At 37.6% G+C, this 22,382-nt stretch overlaps 1 protein-coding gene across 3 annotated transcripts in view; it reads right to left on the bottom strand.

Annotated features, from left to right (window-relative positions):
* LOC142079034 (cadherin-6) overlaps window positions 1–22,382 on the bottom strand; it is a 47,685-nt gene that overhangs the window by 2,935 nt on the left and 22,368 nt on the right. For 2 of the 3 annotated variants that reach the window (XM_075142513.1, XM_075142515.1), the window contains exons 2-10: window positions 20,096–20,390; window positions 18,483–18,602; window positions 16,267–16,434; window positions 14,555–14,742; window positions 12,038–12,291; window positions 6,106–6,242; window positions 1,396–1,517; window positions 472–589; window positions 133–384 (exon numbers count right to left, since the gene is read on the bottom strand). In XM_075142513.1, the coding sequence (XP_074998614.1) occupies window positions 133–384; window positions 472–589; window positions 1,396–1,517; window positions 6,106–6,242; window positions 12,038–12,291; window positions 14,555–14,742; window positions 16,267–16,434; window positions 18,483–18,602; window positions 20,096–20,390 (1,654 nt within the window). The remainder of the gene's footprint in view (window positions 1–132; window positions 385–471; window positions 590–1,395; window positions 1,518–6,105; window positions 6,243–12,037; window positions 12,292–14,554; window positions 14,743–16,266; window positions 16,435–18,482; window positions 18,603–20,095; window positions 20,391–22,382) is intronic. The other variant, XM_075142516.1, reaches the window with a different exon arrangement.

The raw sequence follows: 22,382 nt of genomic DNA, 5'->3' as shown, positions 1-22,382 counted from the left end.
AGGAAATACAGTGATACAAATGCAGGATAAGAGAAGGATGTCTTTGCTTTGCTCTTGTCCTAGCCTTGGCATGATCACTTGTAGCAATGCAAAATAACCATGAAAGGAACAAAATGCCTCTGAGCTACTTACCGAGTAATATAATGATACAGAGGAGAATGGCAATAAGAGCCCCAGTGCTAAGACCAGTAGGATGAATCAAGGCTTCTGCATTACAGGACAGCATCTTTCCTCGGTGGTCACAAGCACATACTCGAATAGTCACCGTTTCAGTGCTGCTCTGGATAGGGTAGTCATTGTCTGATATTACCACTGGCAAGAAGTAGGTACTCATTTCATGCCGGTTATATCTGGTTTTTCGGGTGAAAATCCCTGCTGTGTTGTCTGGAAACACAAAGCACACATTAAATCTTCATCTGAAGACTGAAAGCAAGGATGAGATAATAAAGAAAAGTCTTCCTAGAAATTCACCTCTGTTGTCCTGTAGTGTAAAGTTTGAGCTGCTGGCTGCCTCAGGAGCTAAGGAGAATGAAAACTGATGTCCACCGTAAGAGTCATCTTTATCAACAGCACTTAATGTTTGTATCAGCTGAAACAATAAGAATAAAATTATCTTCAAAGTCAGTGGACCTTATGCTTATTTATGTACTCTAGGATTGTAAAGCAATCTTATTATATTCATTTTTTTTCTTCTGCTCTAAGGCAGCTGATGCTACTACAGCGATTTTAAGAAAAGTGATCCATGTGCTCCTGATGCTGTTTAGGATCACCACGCTATTGTATCCCATACCATCAGCCAGTAACATAATGAATTTGAAAGTTGGCAGGAAAATCATGTTGAATTCAAGAGCAAGCTTGGGTTGATTCCACTCCAGATGGGTAGGAAAGCTTTGCATGTGACAAGCAATAGAGATGAAAGGTGAGACAGTCCAAGCTGACTGTATATTTATCTACCCAAATCTCATGTCACAGGAATTGTTTGGCTGAATCTTCCAAGTTATCTGCTACTTTGAACCATTTAGTAATAGGACTGGTAGAGTGAGAGTTATCTGGCAGGAAATAGTTATACCACAGACAGGACCTGTAACAGTTATGGACCTGCAACTGTTTTTGAAGGAGAGAGTGGAGGTGCCTGAATAAAGCAGAGAATCACAGAATGAAAATGAATCAGGGATAACAAGGTGCAGCACAGAAAACAACAGTGTAAAACATACTGTCACATTAGCTGTAAGAATACTAAGTGTAATCAGATACTGTGCAGCCACTGTTTAGTTTAATTTTGCAAAACTGACAGTTTGATGCAATGCAAAGTATACCTCTTGATGAGGTGATGCAAGTGTAGTAGCAAAACTCAATTAATTTGGAATATTTTCGTAGTACAAACAGACAACACACCTGTTCTGCCTTTGCATTTTCACAGACGAAGGTCTCGTAAAACATGGCAAACTCTGGAGCATTGTCATTTACATCCAAAACCTTAATGAACACTGGGACACGGCTGCTTTGTTTTGGGTTGTCTGAAATGATAAAACCAGAAAGAATAGATATTTTATTTAGACCAACTACTGACTCAGTGCAGGAGAAGAAAAGGACAGACTTAGAGTCTCATCGCCTTAATTCTTCTCACTCGCAACACTCCATTTATATTCTGTTGATTTCTGGGGAATGCATTATGGGGTGAATTCCACAAAACCTTGCTGTGTTATCATTACTCTGATTCTGTGTAAGCTATACAGTTAAGATTGGGTAGGAGTCCAGGATTTACAAATTCCTTGAACACTCCAGGTACGATTATGAATGTATGTGTGACATACATATAAAAAAAATATAATACTAGAATTAAATGAAATCTGTTTATTAGCCTAACTAATACAGTTTGGTGGCAGCAAAGTTTCTAGAACATATTCCCTTCCTTAACTCTGAAACAGGAAGACTGAAGAGTCATGAAGATGGGATGGAATGGTTTTATTCCTCTCCACCTGTTATGTATAATATTCTGTCACCTACAAATCTCATGACACAGTTCCTTAAGCTACCATGATTACCATTATGTTATATAAATAATAACTGCAGCTGTGATCACAGATATTTTCTAACCTGTTGTGAATTGATTTGGCTGATACTCTAGAGTTAACACTAAAATGTATATCAGCTGAAGAACATAAGCACTATACAGGCTCTGCAGATCCCCATATGTAAACATGTTTTTTCCCCTATAAGGACTGTATATTGCCAAGAGATTGAATTTGACAAGGATATTCTTGAACATAAAATACTGATGAAAATATTGTTATCTTTCTAGATAAAAATGAAAACGTTTGGAAATGCACCACATTGTATAGACCATTACTTTTCCTGTTGGCCTATTGGTCCTGTTGGACCATTCCTTTTCCTGTGGGGGAGAGACGGGCTTTAGTCATGAAGATACACAAAATAAGGAAGAAAAGCAACGAGCAGCAACTTTGCCTAGGAGCCATGAATGGTGAAATAGGCAAGATTCTGAAGCAAAAAGTCACATCATAACAACCGTTGACTCCAAAAAGGTACAAGACCTGTCCCCAAACCAATTTGTTATCACCAATCAAAAGGAAACCAAGAGACATTGCCAGGACTTGATCTGTGTCCTTTGTGCTCTATATCACACAAAAAATGATCTAGGCCAGGTCACCCAGACATGCCCACCTCAGTGCCTGGGAGTGTGTGGGTGTGGTAATGGAAGAGAGTGAAAGCTATGAGGGAATGAGTGTGAACAAAATTAGTTTCATTTAAAACAAATACTTTCCCCCTCCCTTTCATAAGGGCTCACACCGAGTTTTGCGACGCTAATCTCCTACCCATGTTAATATAGTTTATTAATGCATTTTAACCTATGATTCAAGTGAAAAAAAAAAGCAATAAAATATAGCAGATCTAAGACTCTGTATGCTTCTACAAGCTTTCATTATAGTAGCTTATTGAGTTAGGCTTTAATAGAAGTCCTATTACTGTGTTTATCATACTTTTATAAATTTGAAAATGCCTTCTCCAAAATTGGCACTGTATATTTGTATTACAGAGCTCAGTCATTTGGACAAAATATTGAGCTTTAAAGCTGCACAGTCCCATTGAAGTTAATATGATTCCATTAAGGCATAAACCACTTTCTAATGTGAACCATTGGGCTAAATTCATTCAATGTATAAAATAACAGTTTATGTATAATATAGACTAGGCTGAATTCTATGCTAAAATACATCAATGTTAAATTTTTATAATAGGCAGAGATCAAAGGTACTCATTTGAAGTTCAGGACTATTGGCAAGACTATTTTAAAAGGACATACCATTCTAAAAAACACATTCAAATATATCGGCAAATGTGTTTCTTGTCCTCTCAAGAATTACAATTGTTTTCTTTCCTGCTTTTTGAACCATGAACTACATATTTTCATTTTACTTCTAGGTGCTTAAGATTCTTACAATTTAAAATGATACTGTAATAAATAGAAGCTTCATAAAATCTCTATGGACATGGGCCTCTTTTCTGATTTAATGGAAATGTAAGTTTAAATATATGTATACATCTTTAAGTCTTTTTTCGTCATCTTTCAAATTATTTTTGCAAATTAATTGATGTAAGTTAATTTGTTCGCATTATCCTTTAATTACTGCTGGGCTTCATCTCCAAAAAAAGCTCCACAGACTCAAAGAACTGCTTAAATTTATTCATCTCTATAGTGGTATGTTTTCTGTTGAGCCAGCAACCAAACTCTTAAAGTTTTTTAGGTTTTTTTCTGAATACACCCTTAAAGTCCTGCCAATGTTTGATTTACCCTTAAGTGTTAAGTAAAGAATATTTAAAATTACTCTGGGAATTCTCTCCGGTAAATCAGATGTAATCCTGCAGCTATGAATCAGTAGCCCTGTGTACTGAGTTTTATTGCCAGTTTGCCTACTGACTGTGGCAGATGTACTGACCCAGTGTTTCACCAACTATTTGTTTGTAACATTCACAGCATGATTCTCCGAGCTGCTGAGCAACTGCAGCTCATAATGTTTTAATGGAACAACATTAAAAAATGGAGCTATCTACACTTACTGACAATTCTAGACAATTAAAGGCAAAACGACTTCCATATTTTCATTTTTTTTCTACTGTAAAATAAAATCAAGAGCAGTCATCACTGAAAGGTGTTTCTCTTTATGACTTTATCATTTTTTTTTTACTTTTTTTAATATCAAAGGCAGCACCTATCCATCTGAATGCTCAACTTGCCTGTAACTTGACTGGATGTTTCTTTTAGATTACTTCAGTGAAATATACCTGAATTTTGACGTGATATTATGTCACTGAGAGCAATCAGTGATTAGCTGGAATTTGGTGGAATGGGACTTAAGCTAGCCTTGCTAGAAATTACTGGTTTTAGCTAGGAGCATTAAGCAGTGGTGCTTTCCAGTCTAGTCTCTTGAGACCAAAATTAGTGAGGTAGCCCGGATCAGACCAAGGCTTGTTTAAACAGTAGCTGCATTTCAACCAAGAAAATTGCCTTTGGAAGGTATCTACCCCAGTTATGCCAAATTTGGTCTAGGCTCAGTGAAGCACAGCCTGGGAAGTATCTTGTTGCAGCCTGGAAGGATTCAGACTAAAGAGGAATGGTAATTAAGACAGAAGCCTGTGTCAGACACAAAAGGTTTATTTGAGAGTGTTTGGCCCAGTAGAAGGTCTGTCCTTAGGGGAGGAGGCAAGGAACTAAATGAGTATTTCATATAGATGCTAAGTTGTTTTCAGACAGTATACCATTTTCTATACTGTATATTATTTCAGCTTCACTGAGATCAATGCAAGTGTGCTTCCTAAATGTTCTTGCTATTCTTTCCTTCTTAGGTGTTTATTTTTCCCTTCCTCCTCTACCCAGAGCTCAGTCTTGACCTTAGATCGCTCCTCAAAGACTTAATAGAAACACAAACACCTAATTAACAGTGAGCCAGAAGTCAGTGTTTGGTATGCTGAAACCACATACCTAGCATTAAAAGGTGCAAACTTTCGCAAGAGGGAGAAAACTATTAAGAAACATGATTCCTGTAAGCTCTAGCCCACTACTCTTTTACATAACCCCACCTGTTTGCCTCAATAGTATTGTTTCACATCACTTTTCAGTTTTAAAAAGACTTACAGAATAAAGAAAGCTGGAGTCAAGTACTCCTTAGACACACTTTTCTCACCGTTCAGCAGCTGATTGAGCCATATACACATATACACAATATAAGAAAGTAGAGCTTATACTGTGTCAGATTATGTTTAAAAAAAAAAAAAAGCCATTTAGCCTCTGAGTTGCCCAAAGACTTTGTGACGGTCATAGAACTGGTGTTTATATTAGATCTACCTACCATTCTACCATGCTTCACAATTATAGGCACTGTGACTCTGCAAAAGCAAATAGAATTGCATTCCCTAATATCTGAACATGTCACATGCCTATAGTTAATGTATTAAAATAAAGAGGATTGTTTATTAAGGCCACCTAGCATACATGTCCTTATCTAGATCCCTGGCATTTCAGCTCCTAAAATCAACATGACTAATATTATCACAAGATTACTTCTGAGCAATCCTAAACTAAGTGACAGACTGATTTGTAACTGTGGCTCGTGATTTCAAAGGACGTGAAAGGAGTTAAAAATGGAAATCCTTAAAACCGATTAAGATCTGGCACTTAGCTCAGCCCAGCCACCTTAGTCTTATTTGAAAAGATCCAGGCTGTGCTGTATTCAGGCTGGATCAGACTGAATTCAGCCATGGAATGCAATTTGGCTTTAAACCATCTTCCTTGCTGCATGCCAATTTCAGAATCCAACAATCATGTTCAAAATTAAGAATGGCCGTTACTGATTAGAAAACACAGAATTGTTACCTTTCCTCCCTGCTCAGCTAAGTTACCTCTTCATGAACTGTGTCTCTAGTAAACACAGAACTGCAGACCACCTCTTGCAGAGTTTCCACTTCTTCATTAGTATTGAGTAGATATCCATATAACCTGACATCTGTCCAGCCGTGCTTTTCACACGCTCAGCTAGAAGGCTAAATTCATTACATCAGGGACAGCAGTGGTATTTAGGTTTGACTTACTGATCTCTGCTGCTATTACTGTAATGTTGTGCCATAGCAGTGTTTCCCGGTCAAGGGGTTTTGAAGTAAATATCGAACCATTTCCTGAATTGATGTTGAATACTCTGTCCATATCAGTGTGTCGATCTACAGAGTACCTGCAAATACAGAGACGGGGTTAGGAGAATACATTACTTCTAATTTTGATGTTCTTAAACCATTTTCTAAGACTAGACGTCAAACAGCTAGTAAATGGGATTGCCTTTTGTTTTCAGCGCAGGCTTCAGAGTCTTTATATGTTCACACAAAGAGCTAGTTCTGAGGTACTGGATAATGGCACATTGGAGGTTGGATTTAGAAGGTGAAGCATTCACTGAATAAATGAATTACTGCGCAATTTACATACCTCTGAGAATCATCAAAGCTTTGTTTTTAGTGAGAAATGTGAAGTCTGTGTCCTGAAAGATATGAAGTTTATTTTAAGGCTGAGTTGGCTTTCCCATTATAAAACCCTCTTTTTATGGTTTGATATCTCAACTGTTCCAAATAATTTCTGATATAAAATTTGACAGCTGGGGTGTGTCTCTGCCTTTCACTTCCCAGCATTAAAAAAGACTGCCCCCCAAAAACAAGTCAGCATGGAACAGAGATTCATTATTCCATAGTACATATCACATAAAGGTTTGCTGTAATTCATTAAAACTAACATGCTCAGCCCTGCTTGATGGTATCTAGATGTGAAAATGAACGCTAACAAGCTCTGGAGGAGCTCAGAGTCTAAATACAGATTCAAATCTTCAATCTGATCTTTTGCTTTTTCTGCTGAACTAAATCCAACTTTAAAAGCAGAGCTCTCCAGTTCACGGGAGAGGGTGCTACTACCCTGATTCAAATGCTGTGACTTGGTTTCATCTCTCATGAAGAGAAAATTCTTGCATAAATTGTGGAGGTTTTGACAGAAACACGCCTCTGATGTTGCTAAAACAAGAATGCAATTGCATTGTTCTGCTCTTGTTTCAAGCCCAAATGTGTGCTGATGTACAACCCAGGACAGAGCCTTAGGAAGCCCAGTGTCCTCCCTTGGTCTCCTTGCAGGCCACATCGATGGAGACAAGGCAGCTACTGCTGCCCCTTGTGTCTAGATAAGGATAAAGAATTGGCTGAGCTGGTGTGCAGTCAGGTGAAAACTGGGCCAGGAGAATGGCTGGCAGAGTTTACTGCCACTGCAGAACTGAGAGGAAAGCAGAAGCTGAAGAAAAATTTCCGTTCTCTGCTCTGCTCTAGAAGCAGCTGCATGACATGTCCCTGATTTCTGCACAGATTTCCCAGTGCCCGTGCAGTGTCTCTTAGCTGCTGAGAAAGATCTTGCATGGAAGAAGGAGGGAATAGAAAAGTCCAGTTGAAACATGTGATTCTGACAAAGCTTTAAAATGAACTAACTTGCTAATTACCTTGTAACTCCATTTTTTTTCTTCTTTGCAAGTAAAAAAATGTGATATAATATCCCCAGCAAATTAGATTGGTCTTATTCTAAAATGAGAATTTTAGTGTAACCTACCTTCCTAAACAAAACTATAGCAAGTATTAATTATTTGCACTAAATTGTTTTTCTTTTTCCACGTTAAATTCCTATGGATACAACCAAATACGATTCAAAGGTACTCGCACAAAAAGCTCACTTTTTTTGGTAGGACTTGCATAGGCACACCTTGCTAGTTTTTCAGGAGTTGATTTAATTTTTATTTGTTGCTGTCACTTGACTAATAGTACCACAATTTCAGCTGCATGAAGTCAGCTGTGGTGTCACTAACCTAGTTCCTTCATGCAGCATTGTAACGTTACCATCAGCTTGAAAAGAGTATGTGAGAAGGTATGTAATACGCAGCGCTGACTGATGGGACAGCTCCAGCAAGCTGTGTGGTTTTGTCCAAATCTAAATACTACATGTGAATTTGTTGACTTAGCTGAAATGTTTGACGGAAACAAGTTTATACAAAACTGGCCTGACTCTCTTATATTTTGACAAAGTAAGTATTTGATATGGTAAACATTTCATTTTAACTTTCATTCATTCAGGCTTTTATATGATATTGTGTTGGTATTTTGTGAATTCAATTATTTTTCAGATATTCTGTAGCTCATTTCCACATCTTTCAGCTGGAATACTTTGGTATTTCCATTTTGCCGTAAATCTAGATTCTGCATTCCTATTTGAAATTAAATATCAGGATTTTCCATAGATTAGCTGTTCCAGCCAACTGTAATATTATGTTTCAGGCTCTTATTCAGCAAGATATTTAAGTAAGCAACTAGTTTTAGGCATGAGTTGTCTGTTCATTGTTTTTTTTTCTTCAGTTATGCTTTCACTCATGCTTCATATTATGAATGGACTTAAAAGATCTTACTGCCTTAGCACATTTTAATGCCTTGGCATATTGTAATCACTATCTTTGTAAGATTTCCCAAATTCAATCTGTGGTACAGTATCTGGAAGAAATGAAAAACAAATTGTTCTGGACTTTTTCTAAGGTTACCAGAGCTGTAACATTGAGGATTTCTTCTTCAAGATATTAAGAATTTTAAAATATAAGTCCTTGTAAAACCGTGTCAGTCATTTGTACAGTGGAAAGTTAAACTCATAAAAAACAAAAAAACCCAAAAAACCCAAAACAACCAGAGAACAACTTCTTAATGAAATGTTAATTTTATTTCTTCATATCCAAAAGAAAATACATACAAGGTCAATGCAGTTGAAGTATATTCTAATTATACCATTAACCCTGGTCTGGAAGGATTATTTTAATAAGCTAGACTGTCACTTCTGTTTCTCAGTTTGTATAATCCAGTCTCTTTTGATCAAAGACTGTTAATTATGTTGAATTGGTGGTGATTCTGACTTATGGATCATAACCTAGTAAGAATTAAGCAGACAACATCAAACTCATTTTTACATTTATTTAATGAAATTACTGGTGTGTATTTGTCAGATTTCAGGACTTCAACCCTTTCAAACCTTGAGGAATTGACAAGCTAGGAAGTTAAAAGGTATCTATGTAGATTCCAGTCTCTCCTTGTACATAACAGGAAGAAAGGGAGGGTGAAAAGGAGAATCTAACACATGCAAATATGTTGTCAGTAAAATACACAAACAAAATTAAGCCTTACATTTGTTTGCAGATCATTTTCATCTGGGATACTTTAGTAAATCAAATCACAGCAGGGAGACAGTTCCAGTGACTGATGAACTTCATTATGCCTCTGAGGAGTTACTATAGCAAAAAAACTCAACTAGCAATTTAAAAAGATCTGATGTACAATATAGCAGTGCCAGTTGCAGCATTATTTTTTTCAGTATGCAGCGGTTCATAATATTTCTGTTTAGATCAAACACCAGCAGAATGCAAAACTTTTTTTATAACACAGCTGGACAGTGGAGTGCTACTCAGGAGTGTATTAATGTCGCTACACATGGATGCATATTCAAATATAGCAAAACATCTATTGGTGTATTTTTGTATTTTCTTAATGTCATGTCACAGCAAAGCTACCAATACACAGGTCATGAATGATTATGCACTCTTACGACCAGGGCAGATATTCGTTTCATATTTGCTATTGCTTCATTGTCTTCTGATGTTCAGCAGCTTGCTGTCTAATGTAACCGCAAGTCAGGAAGATTTGTGGGTCAGGAAGGGATGTGTGTGTGAATTTTTCATAACGCATTTTCATAATGATATTGTGAAGGTTTCCTTTAATGGAAGATCAAAGGGGCTTTCATCTAACAGAGTTAGGGCTCAGTTTGTTTAAAAAGAGAATTCTTCACTCGAGTAGAGGAGAAAATGGAAGGTTTTCATTATAATATCAAGTGTCTAAAGATTTTATTTTTAACCATCAAGAAAAATTGACAAGCAAGTGACAAGTCATATATATAGTCTAATTGCATCTTCCCCGAAGCTCAGAGTGAAAATCGGATTTAGCATCTCTATTGCATGATGGAAAAAAAAAAATCACCCTGTCAAAAAGATGCAGACTCAACCCATGCCCCTAAATTCTAGGAGATACCCAAGATATTAGCACCATAAAATTACATTTATTGCAAGCTAACATCTCTCAGGCTGATTTCCTTCCCATCTTACTGATTTCCATGTTTCTTCTTGCAGTGTTTATTTCTATTACTCTAACCTCTTCCTCATTTTTCTTTTTCTTCTCCTTTCACCTTGATTGTTGCATGCTATTAGACTATAAAGGAGACAAGTTTTCTGCTGCACCGCATCAATTTTGACACCTCTGCTAAATTTTGCTCAATAATTATCTGGTAGTTCAATATGCAAAGTACTATACTGTATTAAATAACTGCCCTTTGAAAGATAGGTAAGTTTTAGCACACACGTTCAATTAATAGAAAAAAGCCAGTAGGCAGTACTCAACAATGAACAGCATAATCCCTGTCCACTGTAAATCACTTATAATTAGGAGCTGGTGCTGGTGTGAAATGCAAATGGTTGTAGTTATCACCACAGGGAAGCAGAGGGAAGCAGGGGAGCACTCCCCTCACTCTCCAATGCCATTAGATATAAAAAAGCAGGTTCATATGAAGACTGCAAGGGGCCTGGGTGTCACCCCAACCAATTTTTCATCCTCATGCTAGCATGCCCATGAAGACATGCTATAGGAGGTCCTCATTCTGTCCCTGGGCTTCACCAAAATCAGCAAAACATTATGTTGCTCTGTAAGTTACTATGCTCTGCTAGTCCAGAACTCCATATATGTTGCATGTCATGATACAAATGAAAGCAAACCTGAATTAAAATTAGAAGGCTTAGTCTTGAACAAGAATTCATGTGCAGGGCATTGCACGTAAACTGAAGACAGAGAGGGTTTCAGCCAGAAACGTTTTAGGTTTAGTTTCTTCATCTAGGAAATTAAGATGATAATATTTACCCCTCTCACTCTCAAGATGAGCTGAGATCTTAAAACTTACTTATGCCTCATAAGCATTGTAAGATATCTTGATGAAAGATAGTTGTTTGCGGAAGTGCAAATTATTGATGGACTGGATTTTTATTAAACCTGCATTGTTCTATTTTGATCTTAAGACTGCTATTGCATTTCCAAGGTGCCCAACCCAGAGACATGCTGAAAATTGACCTGGATTTAATATTGCTGTGTTTTTCATTTCCTCCTTTTACTGCCTTGTCAGTAGCAATGAACTTTAATTAAAGCACACACTATTTAAAAGTTCTTTTATACTCTATCCAATATGACTTAAGTACTCCAGTATGTTTTCAGATGTACTGAAACAATGTAGCTGTTAATTTACAAAAAATGAAGGCTTAGGTTTAGCTACTCCAACCTTAACATTTCCTCCACTTCCTCTAAGACTAGTTTATTGATTCATGGCAAGTGTAATTTATGAAGTCCATGAGACTGATTCTTATCTTACTAACCTTACACTGATACAAGTGAGATTAGAGTCCGCGTGTGCACATGAGCTGCTTTTAAGGCATTTCTACTCGCCGTTTAGAGAAGGTAAATGTGACCTCTTTTAAGCAGGTCTGGACAGATGGGAGAAGAAAGGACTGCTGAATCACCCCCCTGTCATATAGCCAAGAGGATACACTGCACTGCACTGGAAAATGTTAAAAGTGGAAGGAGAACACAAACATCTTCTTAGTGCTCTTTTTGCAGCAAATTCTTCCATGGTAGAAATAACCACAAACATTAGTTACTGAAGAGGATAGGATGTAATTCAAGATGCAAGGGCCATGCAAACACAATCACACACACCTAGATATGCTCAAGTGTGAGAGATCATTTACCATCTACAATACTCCATATTTAAGCATACCTGAACAATTTAATGATTAAAAGTGATTTTTTTGTGTGCTGACATGAAAAAAGCAAAATTAAAGCTGTAAAATTTTACACACAAGCTGAAATAGTCTATGCTTACTTGACAGGGTTCCTGGCAGCATCTGGATCCTGAGCAGTTATTGTTCCTATTACACTGTTTATTGGAACATCTTCTTTCACTTCCATTATGTATGCTGGTCTACTGAACACGGGGGGCTCATCTACATCCTCCACCTGAATTCTGACTGTAGCTGAGTCCTTGAATGGCCCCAGGTAGAGGAATCGAGGGTCCACGTGAGTATTGGTGGCTTCCACTTTCAGAATATACAGGTTTTTATTTTCAAAATCCAATGCCTGGGAAGAGAAAAAAAAAAAGTTTGAGAGGTCTGTGGGGATTGCTGTGGCTTGCAGCCAGATGAGCCAAATGAATGAGGGGATGTCATGGAGAGGCCTGTGCTAGATAATAGGAGACTGAACTGACTTTTAGACTAGATGTAAGGAAGAAATTTTTTACAATGAGGGTGGTGAAACACTGGAACAGGTTGCCCAGAGAGGTGGTAGATACCCCATCCCTGGGAACGTTGAAGGTCAGGTTGGACGGGGCTCTGAGCAACCTGATCTAGTTGAAGATGTCCCTGCCCATGGCAGGGGGGTTGGACTAGATGACCTTTAAAGGTCCCTTCTAACCCAAACTATTCTATGATTCTATGATTCTACAGAATTAAATGCCAGCAGAAAGGAGAAAAACAGGGTTTTATGCTACTGATGATACAGTACAGAAAAAAACACTTTTTCAGGGAATTCTATGCTTGGGACTCCTAAACATCAATTAAACTTTCCTTCTCAGTCTTAACTCTTCATGCCTTTTATTCTGTCATTTTTGGCATTTTGATGTTTTCTTGTCTATTCCTTGACCCTATGCACCACACACTAAAGGGGGGAAGATTTTCTTGGAGCTGCTTGTTTAAATATTTTCATTCCATCACTGAAACGAAACATTGTGACATCTAGTGTCTGGACATCCAGGACCACCCATCAAGGAAGACATGATTTTATGATAGGCTATGACTATATTACACTCTGTTAAAAGTATGAAGTCGCATTTAGCGACTCTTTGTTACAGTACTTAGAGAAATGTGGGGAGAGAGTAGTCACCCTGTTTTTCCATTATGTTGTAGAAGATTCACAGCTTCTGTCAGCAACAGACAGAAATACAAACAGAGTTAGACTGATATCATAATCAGACCCTGGAAGGCATCTCCTAAAAAACAAGTAATGACAGGTGTCGTACTGATATCAACAAGCAAGTGCATGTTCAGAAAATCTACACAATGTCTATCTAGTGATGACTGAACTTGAACTGATGGAAGATGATATCTGTAACCTTATCAAGCTTGCCTGATAACCCACTGTAAACAATATTTCTCAAACCTTTTCTGACAGTCAATGTGCAACCTAGTAGATGATGTCCATTGTGATCCAGCAAGGCGCTGTGATTTTTTTTCTAAAGCAAAAGCATGCTGATGGATTTATTAATTACATTTTTACAAAATGTGAGTCAAAAGAAATTTGTCTATGTACTTTAATTATTATAGCTATACAATTCAACACCTTCTGGTAATGCAAAATAGGCAATGTGATACTGATTATTTCTGTGGTCTTAACACAGCACCTTCTAGTAAGTGAGCAAATCCTGTAAGCATCATAGGGAGAAAATCACAGATGGATGGTGGTGCCTCCTTGAGTTATTCCATGGATATGTTCAGACTGTAGAATTTTTTCTCAGTCCTGTTTCACTCGCTAGGTTATTTACTCTCTCAGGTCCTTCAAAGTATGTGCATTGGTTTAGTAAAGGAAGGACCCCAATTGCTTGTTGTCCTGGTTTTGGCTGGGATAGAATTAATTTCTTCCTAGTAGCTGGTATAGTGCTGTGTTTTGGATTTAGTATGAGAATAATGTTGATAAGACACTGATGTTTTAGTTGTTGCTAAGTAGTGTTTACTCTAGTCAAAGACTTTTCAGCTTCCCATGCTCTGCCAAGTACACAAGAAGCTGGGAGGGAGCATAGCCAGGACAGTTGACCCAACTGGCCAATGGGGTATTCCATACTATATGACGTCATGCTCAGCATATAAGGCTGAGGGAAGAAGAAGGAAGGGGGGGACGTTCAGAGTGATGGCGCTTGTCTTCCCAAGTAACCACTATGCATGATGGAGTCCTGCTTTCCTGGAGATGGCTGAACACCTGCCTGCCGATGGGAAGTAGTGAATGAATTCCGTGTTTTGATTTGCTTGCCTGTGCGGCTTTTGCTTTGCCTATTAAACTGTCTTTATCTCAATCCATGAGTTTTCTCACTTTTACCCTTCGAATTCTCTCCCCCATCCCACCAGGGGGGAGTGAGCGAGCAGCTGTGTGGGGTTTAGTTGCTAGCTGGGGTTAAACCTTGTATAAACACCTGTATAAAAGAAACTTTACGTAGCTAATGTAGAGATTCCTAATAGACAGCATTCAAATTAATAAACAACACATGTTACACTAAAAATGGAAAACCAATAAGTGCTAGATAAAGTTTGACTGGTATTTCAGAGGCTGGGATTAAGTGTGTTAAGATGTGTACCTTTTTGACAGTTATAATTCCTTCCTGTGTGTCCTTGTCTGTGGTAATTCCAAACATGTCATATCCATCCCCCTCAGTAATGCTGTATTCAATCTCTGCATTTTCATCCACGTCAGCATCATTAGCTTTTATCCTGCCAACTGGTGAGTCAGGTGGCGTAGACTCAGGAGCTCTGAATTGGTATGTGCCTACAGCAGACAGAGAAGGAAATTTTGTCAGTCAGTCTCGTGGTACTTTGGACACCGTCTCTCAGCCCGCTGTCCATGTTGGGCATGCACAGATGAGTTAGCAAGTTGCTATGTCTTCAGGCCTTCCGGGGGCAACAGCCTTCAGCTTCTGCCTTACTTTCATGTGGATAAAAGTAACTTATTTTTCTATCTATTTTCTAGTATGAAAGATGGGTATTTTGTTTTGCTACATACATGTATCTTTAGCAATTTATCTAGACATTATCAGGGTCTCTGTTGGCCACATCAAAATTGTATATGAAAAATGTCTCAAGGCCAAAAGACAAATATTAAGAACTGCCAGAGGCCAATGCAGCTTAGTAATACTAAAACCAAATCCAGCCAAATGCCTATTAATAATGTGCTACGTTGAATTCTCCTCTGAAAAAACTCTACTTGGGGAATGTTGGCATTATAAAGCTGTATCTTTGGCTTTTATATTGAAGACACTTATGTCCAGAGATGTATAATTAACTCATTGGAGGCAGAGTGCTATATTTTCTCTTAAGTTGCTCTAATTTAAATGGAAACGCTTTGCCCACAGCTAAGAACAGACTTTAAACTTAAATGACAAGTTGCTTCCAATAACTTTCCCAGTGACTTAACCGCCAAAGCTTGCTGATTTGTCTGATGGTATCTGCAATTATTTTCTCTAACAGCTGCTCTTGACTTCGACACACACTGACACTGTGATACACACACATCACACACAGAGAAGTGGTTAGACAAATTAAAAAAGAAAAAAAAGAGGGAGAGAAAGAACGAAGAAAAGAAAGAAAGAGAGAAGGAAGGAAAGAGAGGGAAAGAGAAGTGGATTAAAGCTGAGTCACTTTGAATCATTTATGGCCATGAGTGGTCATTAATAGAAATTACTTTCTAAGAGATCTGGCTCAAGTGATTCCCTTAAATATCACACAGATATCTACCAAATGATCTGAGACAGAGGAAGGAAAATAGGTGGAATATCTGGTATATTTATGTACGTGCTATTCTGTATGCAAAGAATATAGGAAAATCCATTAAAGCAAATACTTCCTGGGTGTAAGTATTCATTTTGATAGAATTGCTCTTGGGATCATTTTACATACTTAAATAAATATGTTTCAAAACTTAAATATGTTAGATTAGAACAGATATCTTAAAACGCAGTCAATGACAAGGTCTAATAGAAATAATATTGATCAAGAAATATAGATTATATCAGTCAAAGCTATTTAATGGGTAGGAAAAATAATGTTTCTGTACATTAATTCACCTCTCAGACTATCTACTGCAATTGGAGTAAAAATATTAAAGATATGTTTCCCAGTTATTGCAATTAACTTTAGCATGATCCTATTACTTGCTTGTGCGTTGTCTTTTTCTTTCTTAAAGGAAGTCTGATACTCAGTAAGTTCATGACAGCAGAAACAATATCTGAGGTGAAAAAAAAAATCAATTTTTGTCCATGTTACTGTAAAGACATAGAATGTAAATATTCCATACTCTGGGGGAAGCGAGGTGGATTGTCGTTTACGTCAGTCAATGTGATGTTCACAGTGGTGGTTCCTGATAATCCGCCCATCTGGCCTCCCATGTCCTTAGCCTGGATGACCACTTGGTATTGCTCCCTGTTTTCACGGTCCATGTTTAGCAAAGCAGTTTTAATAATGCCTGAAAACATGAAAATTAAAGAGGAGTGATTCACAAGTAAGGTGCTGACTTTGATGGAAATTCTTATTGAAAAAACCCCACAGCCTAAAGAACAAAACAATCTCTGCGTAATAAGTAAACTTTGCCCAGTACAAATATTTACTGTTATGAGATGGCACATTAAATTACAGACTTGTCATATCATATCTCAGGCTGCTGCCTATGTGACAGACACAATATTAGTGGCATCCCCAGAAAGATGTTCTACCTATTTGTGAGCAGTGTTATTTTACATAACTATTTACCCCCTTTCAGTTCCATGCTAAAGTCTCTCACTGAACTGGAAAAAGGCTTGTTGTTCATTATAATGTGCTCCATTTTTTCTCTCCTGTTCTGTCAATATTTTTATTTTGACAGATGTGGTAAAAAAAAAAAAAGCTAACTTCAGCAAGACATCATTAAAGAGGCAGTACAAAACATTAAATGGGAGAAGAGAAATTAATTAAGAAAATTGTGAGCATTCAGGCATGCCCAAGTATATATATATTTCTATTTGTACATTGATTGAAATGATTTTGCCAGTCACTTCCTTCTTCAAAGGCACAAATATCAGTTATGAGGCCAACTCCTACTGAAATTCAATCAATTTAGATTTACCATGAAGAAAAATGTTTGCATTCTCACTGGGTCTCTTAAGGCTAAGAACTGACTCCTTTGTAGGCAAAAGGGGTGAAATTCAAGTACTGAATTCCATGGCAAACTTCACAGCAGCTTCGACAGAGACTTATTTCACTCTAGGAGTTTTGCAATTTATTTCCATGGCAGGAAGATCAAGCCTGTGGTTTACCTTGCTTCCCCTCTGTGCCCTATACAACCCTCTTGCTAAAAGATTATTACTGGTGAACTCCCAGCTACATTATCCTTATTATAACTCTAGATGGAGGAGCACATAGTGTACTGTCCAAGTCAGAATGAGTGCATCAGTGCAAAAATCCTTGCTTGTAGTATCTAATACCTTATGCTTGAAGGGAAGCTCCCTTTGATTTTGACTCTCCCTCTTTTCAGAATTATGTACATTTTTTTCACCTCACGTTTTTCTAAAACATCTAATCTCTCCCTCCTTTTCCCTGCGTGAGTCTCTAAGATTTATTTAAGAAACAATGCTAAAACCTGATTAATTGTCTGGGATAATCCATTCTTTTCCTGTAAGGATGCTGAGGAGAACCGATTTCTCTAGCTTCCAGCAACCTATCACAATGGATGTTCCCATTTAAGGAGTTTCTTGAGATCCTTTGTTTCTTGTTGGAGAATTTTGTTATAAATCTTGGGAAGACACTGTCGATGTAGTCAGATAGTCAACGGTACAGCAGATTCAGTCAGCCAGAATTAATTTGTTTTACATGCACGTGTTCCAAAGCTGTCTGTTATTCAGCCCATAAAAAATTCCAGTCACTGCGTATAATTTAAACATCTTCCAAAAACAGAACTCAGAAGTTTCGGATTCTATTTGTGATCTTCTAGTGTAGTGCAACAGCCAATTTTACCTCTTCTATCATTATTCTTAATTAAGATTTCTTTCATAAAATTAGCATTACAGTGATATGTTGCAGATGTACAGAAATTATAATTACTTTAAACAAGTTTTGAAGAAGCAGAAGGAGAAAAAAAGAAACCCACCTGAACAAAACCTCTGTCTTAATTTAGCCATTATGAAGATCTATGAGGATTAAGCACTTTTTTCCACACCCACCTGTTTCTCGTTTTCTTCTGAAAGCCAACCTATTGGTTTAATTTAAGCATCCACGGCAGTCTCTGTACCCACTGCTTGTTAAAAATGATTGAAAACTGGTGCACATCCAGTACTAATTGTATTTATTAGACTTTGCTGGTAAGATTAAAATAATGTAGGTGTCATGTTCCCAGATGTATCGCTCTATTAAGTTTGTCAGATTTTGCACTGAGTAAGATGTAATCTCTTTGAAGTTTTTGTCTAATATGTCCTAGCTTGGCTCAGTATGTCATTTTAAATTATAGACATTGTCATAGAATGACAGATAAGGTCCCCTGACCTGTCTCAGATTCAACGGAGAAATATGGTTGTCCCTGGAGAATGCTGTAGACAACTTTAGCACTGTTCCCATATGTAGGATCATCGGCATCAGTTGCGGTGACTTGCACAACAAAGGTACCTGCAATGATAAATTAAAGAAAATAAAAATCCACAGTTTTTTTTTCATGGCCAAGACAGTTTATGATGTAGAAAAAGCATAGTTCAGGTTCAGGTCAAACTTGTTGCAAAAAGTTAGAGACATTCTTATTTTGTAGAAGTTTCTCTGTTCATAAAGGACATATAGATACAAAATCAAAATGATAATTGGCTTATTCTCAGTTCATTAAAATACGCAGTTATTGATTGGATATGTAGATCCTTCATCATATTTCTTATGAAGAAACCAGAAACACACACTTCCCCAGATATTGAAGACATTCAGAATTTGAATCTAGGTCAAGAATATACCTTTGCAAATTTACTCATGCTTGCAAGGTGTTTGACATAGGAATGTAATTTTGTTTTTTCATATGTCTTCTGGAGAAAGAAATGGTGTTGAATCCCAGGCAAAGCGTTAACAAACATAAAAAATGAGCTTAGGTTTTGGCATTTAAAACAGATTTGTGAATAAAGTATTCACTTCACATATTAAAATGTGAGTATTAGGTTCTCTCTTCACCAGATGAGTTTTCATCCATGTGACAAGTCCCATGAATGAGAGGAGAGAGTATGCCCCAAAGTCTTTATTTTCATATTGCTTGAGCTTTATTTTAATCTCATTCTTGATTATGATTAATTAATGCTTCTCTCCCTGGATATTATTTCAGATTAGAAATGTGCTTCTTGCAGTTTAACCATCCATCGCTCTCTGACAAAGAAATCAAAATGACCTTCCTAAGAATGAGAGACAAAGAATCAAAACCTGTCAACTTCTCTGGAGAAGATCCAGTCTTAAAATATTCTTTCAAGGAAGTTATTTTCTTTTCTTTTCTTGATTGATTCTTACAGCTTGATACATTTTAAATCAATAGAAAGATTTCAGTGGACTTCAATGGACATTGGAGCTTTGTTCTTTTGCGTGAAAAGAGCAACAAAGGTCATAGGAAGTTAATGGCATATATCAGAATCAGTGATGAGTTGATTCGGGTGACAATTTCCACTCCTGAAGTGTGTACAACCCTTTTCCATTTGTTTTTACCCTCCTGAACTAAGGAAGGGTTGCTGAACAGATCTAGGGGTAGTATGGATACACTTAGGTGACCATGGATTACCATATTATTACACTGCTACTAAATCATGTTAACAAAGCATATTAAACTCTTTACAGGTGTCATGTAACACAGCTTAGCTCAACTCACTTTCACTGTGAGCTAAACTAGATTGTATTAACTTGCATTTTTTGTGGTACAACAGAGGGAGTGGGTTTTACTCAGCTGACACCTATGATTCCAGCAAACTCTTGTCACTATTCTCCTGGAGTTAGATTTTTTTTTTTTAAATGGCTGAGGTGCTTTTACTCCAGACTCAAAGAGCAGATGTCTGTATTCAGTGCCTGTAAACTTTGGGCCCTTCATTAAGTCCACAGAAAGAAGCCAGACCAGACACTGAAATCAATTATTAGTTAGCACCTACCAACATCTGACATTTCGGGAATGCTGGCATTGTAAACGTCCTTTGTAAACATTGGCTCATTGTCATTGATATCATGGATCTTAATGATGAACTCAGATTCTGGTTCCACTGGTCTTCCAGTCCTCCTGTTTATAGCCTGGGCACGGAGTATGTATACAGGCTTTTCTTCCCTGTCTAGTCTCTTTGTGGCCTGGATGTCACCAGTGTTTTCATTGATAATGAAGAGGTCTCCTGCTCCATCTCCAGAAAGGATGTACTTAAGTGATCCATCTCCTTTATCCTGGTCTGAATGCAGCTGGTGGTGAAATGGGAATAAAAAAACAGAAAGGAAAATAAATAATTGGGACACAATTCTAGATACTTTAACTGATACCATGATACATGCTTTATTATTATTATTAATACCCAGCCAAAAGGCTGTACACTGCTTTTGGGAAACGAGATGATACCACAGTAGCAGCAGTGAATTGATAGAGTTGTGTCTTGATGTTGGAATTAAAATGGTCTGCACTATTATAAGAAATTTCCTGAGGAAAACCATGAACTGAAGCTGCAGATCACTTTCCCAAGCTAAGCATACATCAATCGGATATAAATGTTAGTGGCTTAGGTTGAACCCCAGGAATATGTAGGACATTGAGATCCTATAGTGGAAAACCACTGGATTCAGGAATTGCAGTAAGCAAAGAATTAAAAAGTGGCGAGGCCAGCTACTTCTTGAGTTTAAATTCTGGATGCTCTGCTCTTACGCCCCGTGGACATTATGTAGTATAGCACACAGTGCACAACATAAAAACATACCAAATACATACATGAATAGCAGATAAATACATGCATTCACAGATGTGGCAAACTAAGAGCAGAGGCAGGCAGGCACACTAGACCATTCCAGCACTGGCAATGAAGAGATCAGTTGCCTTATTCAAAGGGACATGGACCAAGCTGAAACATGGTGGGGGCAGGGGAAAGAAGAGAATGATAGTAATTAGCATACAAAGCATGAGCTGCCCAAACTCATAATCTTTTTTTCCCAGGAGATTTCCGCATCTCTTGAAATGCTGCTTAGCACACACACAAGGTATGACCAATTGAATCATACTCTCATGGCTGTTCCTTTGGTAAAGGTTTATTTATCCCTCCTGACCTTAAAATCAAGGCTAGTCAACTACAATTTTTTTTTGTTGTTACATTAGAGAAAATAAAAATTAAAAAAATGAAACATTAAAATGACTTTGAAGGTTGGGGCATAGGTGATGAAATTAATGGGAAAAAATGAATCTATTAGGTAGCAGATTCCTGGAAATTGTTGATTTCATAGAAAAGACACGTTTATGAGTCAGGAGAGCTGGACTTTCTCAACCAGCTCTTTGCTTCTCTTTTCCTGCATACAAGTTAGAAAAAAAAATACCTAGTTGACTATGTGGCAAAGTACTTAGCATTGCTGGATGGCATTCTTTGTAGAAGAGAAAGATTTGTAGGTTGAAAGAATATAGAAAATCTTCACACAGACTTTACCCCTGGCTATGACCCTACCATGCTGGAAGGGCAGCCTCCACCATGACTGTATGGTCAATGTTTTGGGCTTCCTCCAATCTTCTGCCCAGATCAGTGCCATGCTGGCAGCTTACTGACAACCCAGTTGGTGGCACAGTGCTCCACCATGTGCACTTACGCCTATGGTCCCTACAGAGAGCATGCTCCATGCAACATGCCTTTAAGGGCGAAACTCTTTGTCACCACACTTTCCAAAAATGTCCAATAATACAAAATATCAAAACGGCAGCATGTTTGATCATTAGCAGATGTGCTGATGCACTCTTCTTAATATTCTCCTTCAGGGACAAAACAGGCATTCCGTTTATTTTTGCACAGAGCCCTTTCTCTTGATAATAAGAATACCAATAAGTAGCTTGTATGCAGCATTTTTCATAAGCAGATTTCAGAACCCTTCACAAAAGCAGTCAATACCATTTGCTCTGTTTTTTGGATAACAAAGCATAGAAACTTGAAGTTTTTCAGAACGCTAGTCTTGGAACCTGGAATAGAGTTCAGGTCTCCTGAGTCCCGTTCAGTTGGCCAATACACTCGGCCATAGGACCTAGAGGAATTACATGATTTACTAGATCTAACCTCAGCCTCTGATGAATATCTGTTAGACCTGCTTGTTAAGAAGTCAGACTAGAAGTCTACTGAGGGAAGTAATTTCAATAGGATTTCCTCAAAGGCAACCTGCAACAGAAAAGGCATGAAAAGAATTTTGTCTTTAAAACTGTGTATTTTTAATGAT

This window comes from Calonectris borealis, chromosome 2, assembly GCF_964195595.1.
Source record: "Calonectris borealis chromosome 2, bCalBor7.hap1.2, whole genome shotgun sequence".
Classification (NCBI taxonomy): domain Eukaryota; kingdom Metazoa; phylum Chordata; class Aves; order Procellariiformes; family Procellariidae; genus Calonectris; species Calonectris borealis.
The sequence above is the reverse complement of the archived record's forward strand: the minus strand, read 5'-3'. Positions and strand labels throughout refer to the sequence as shown.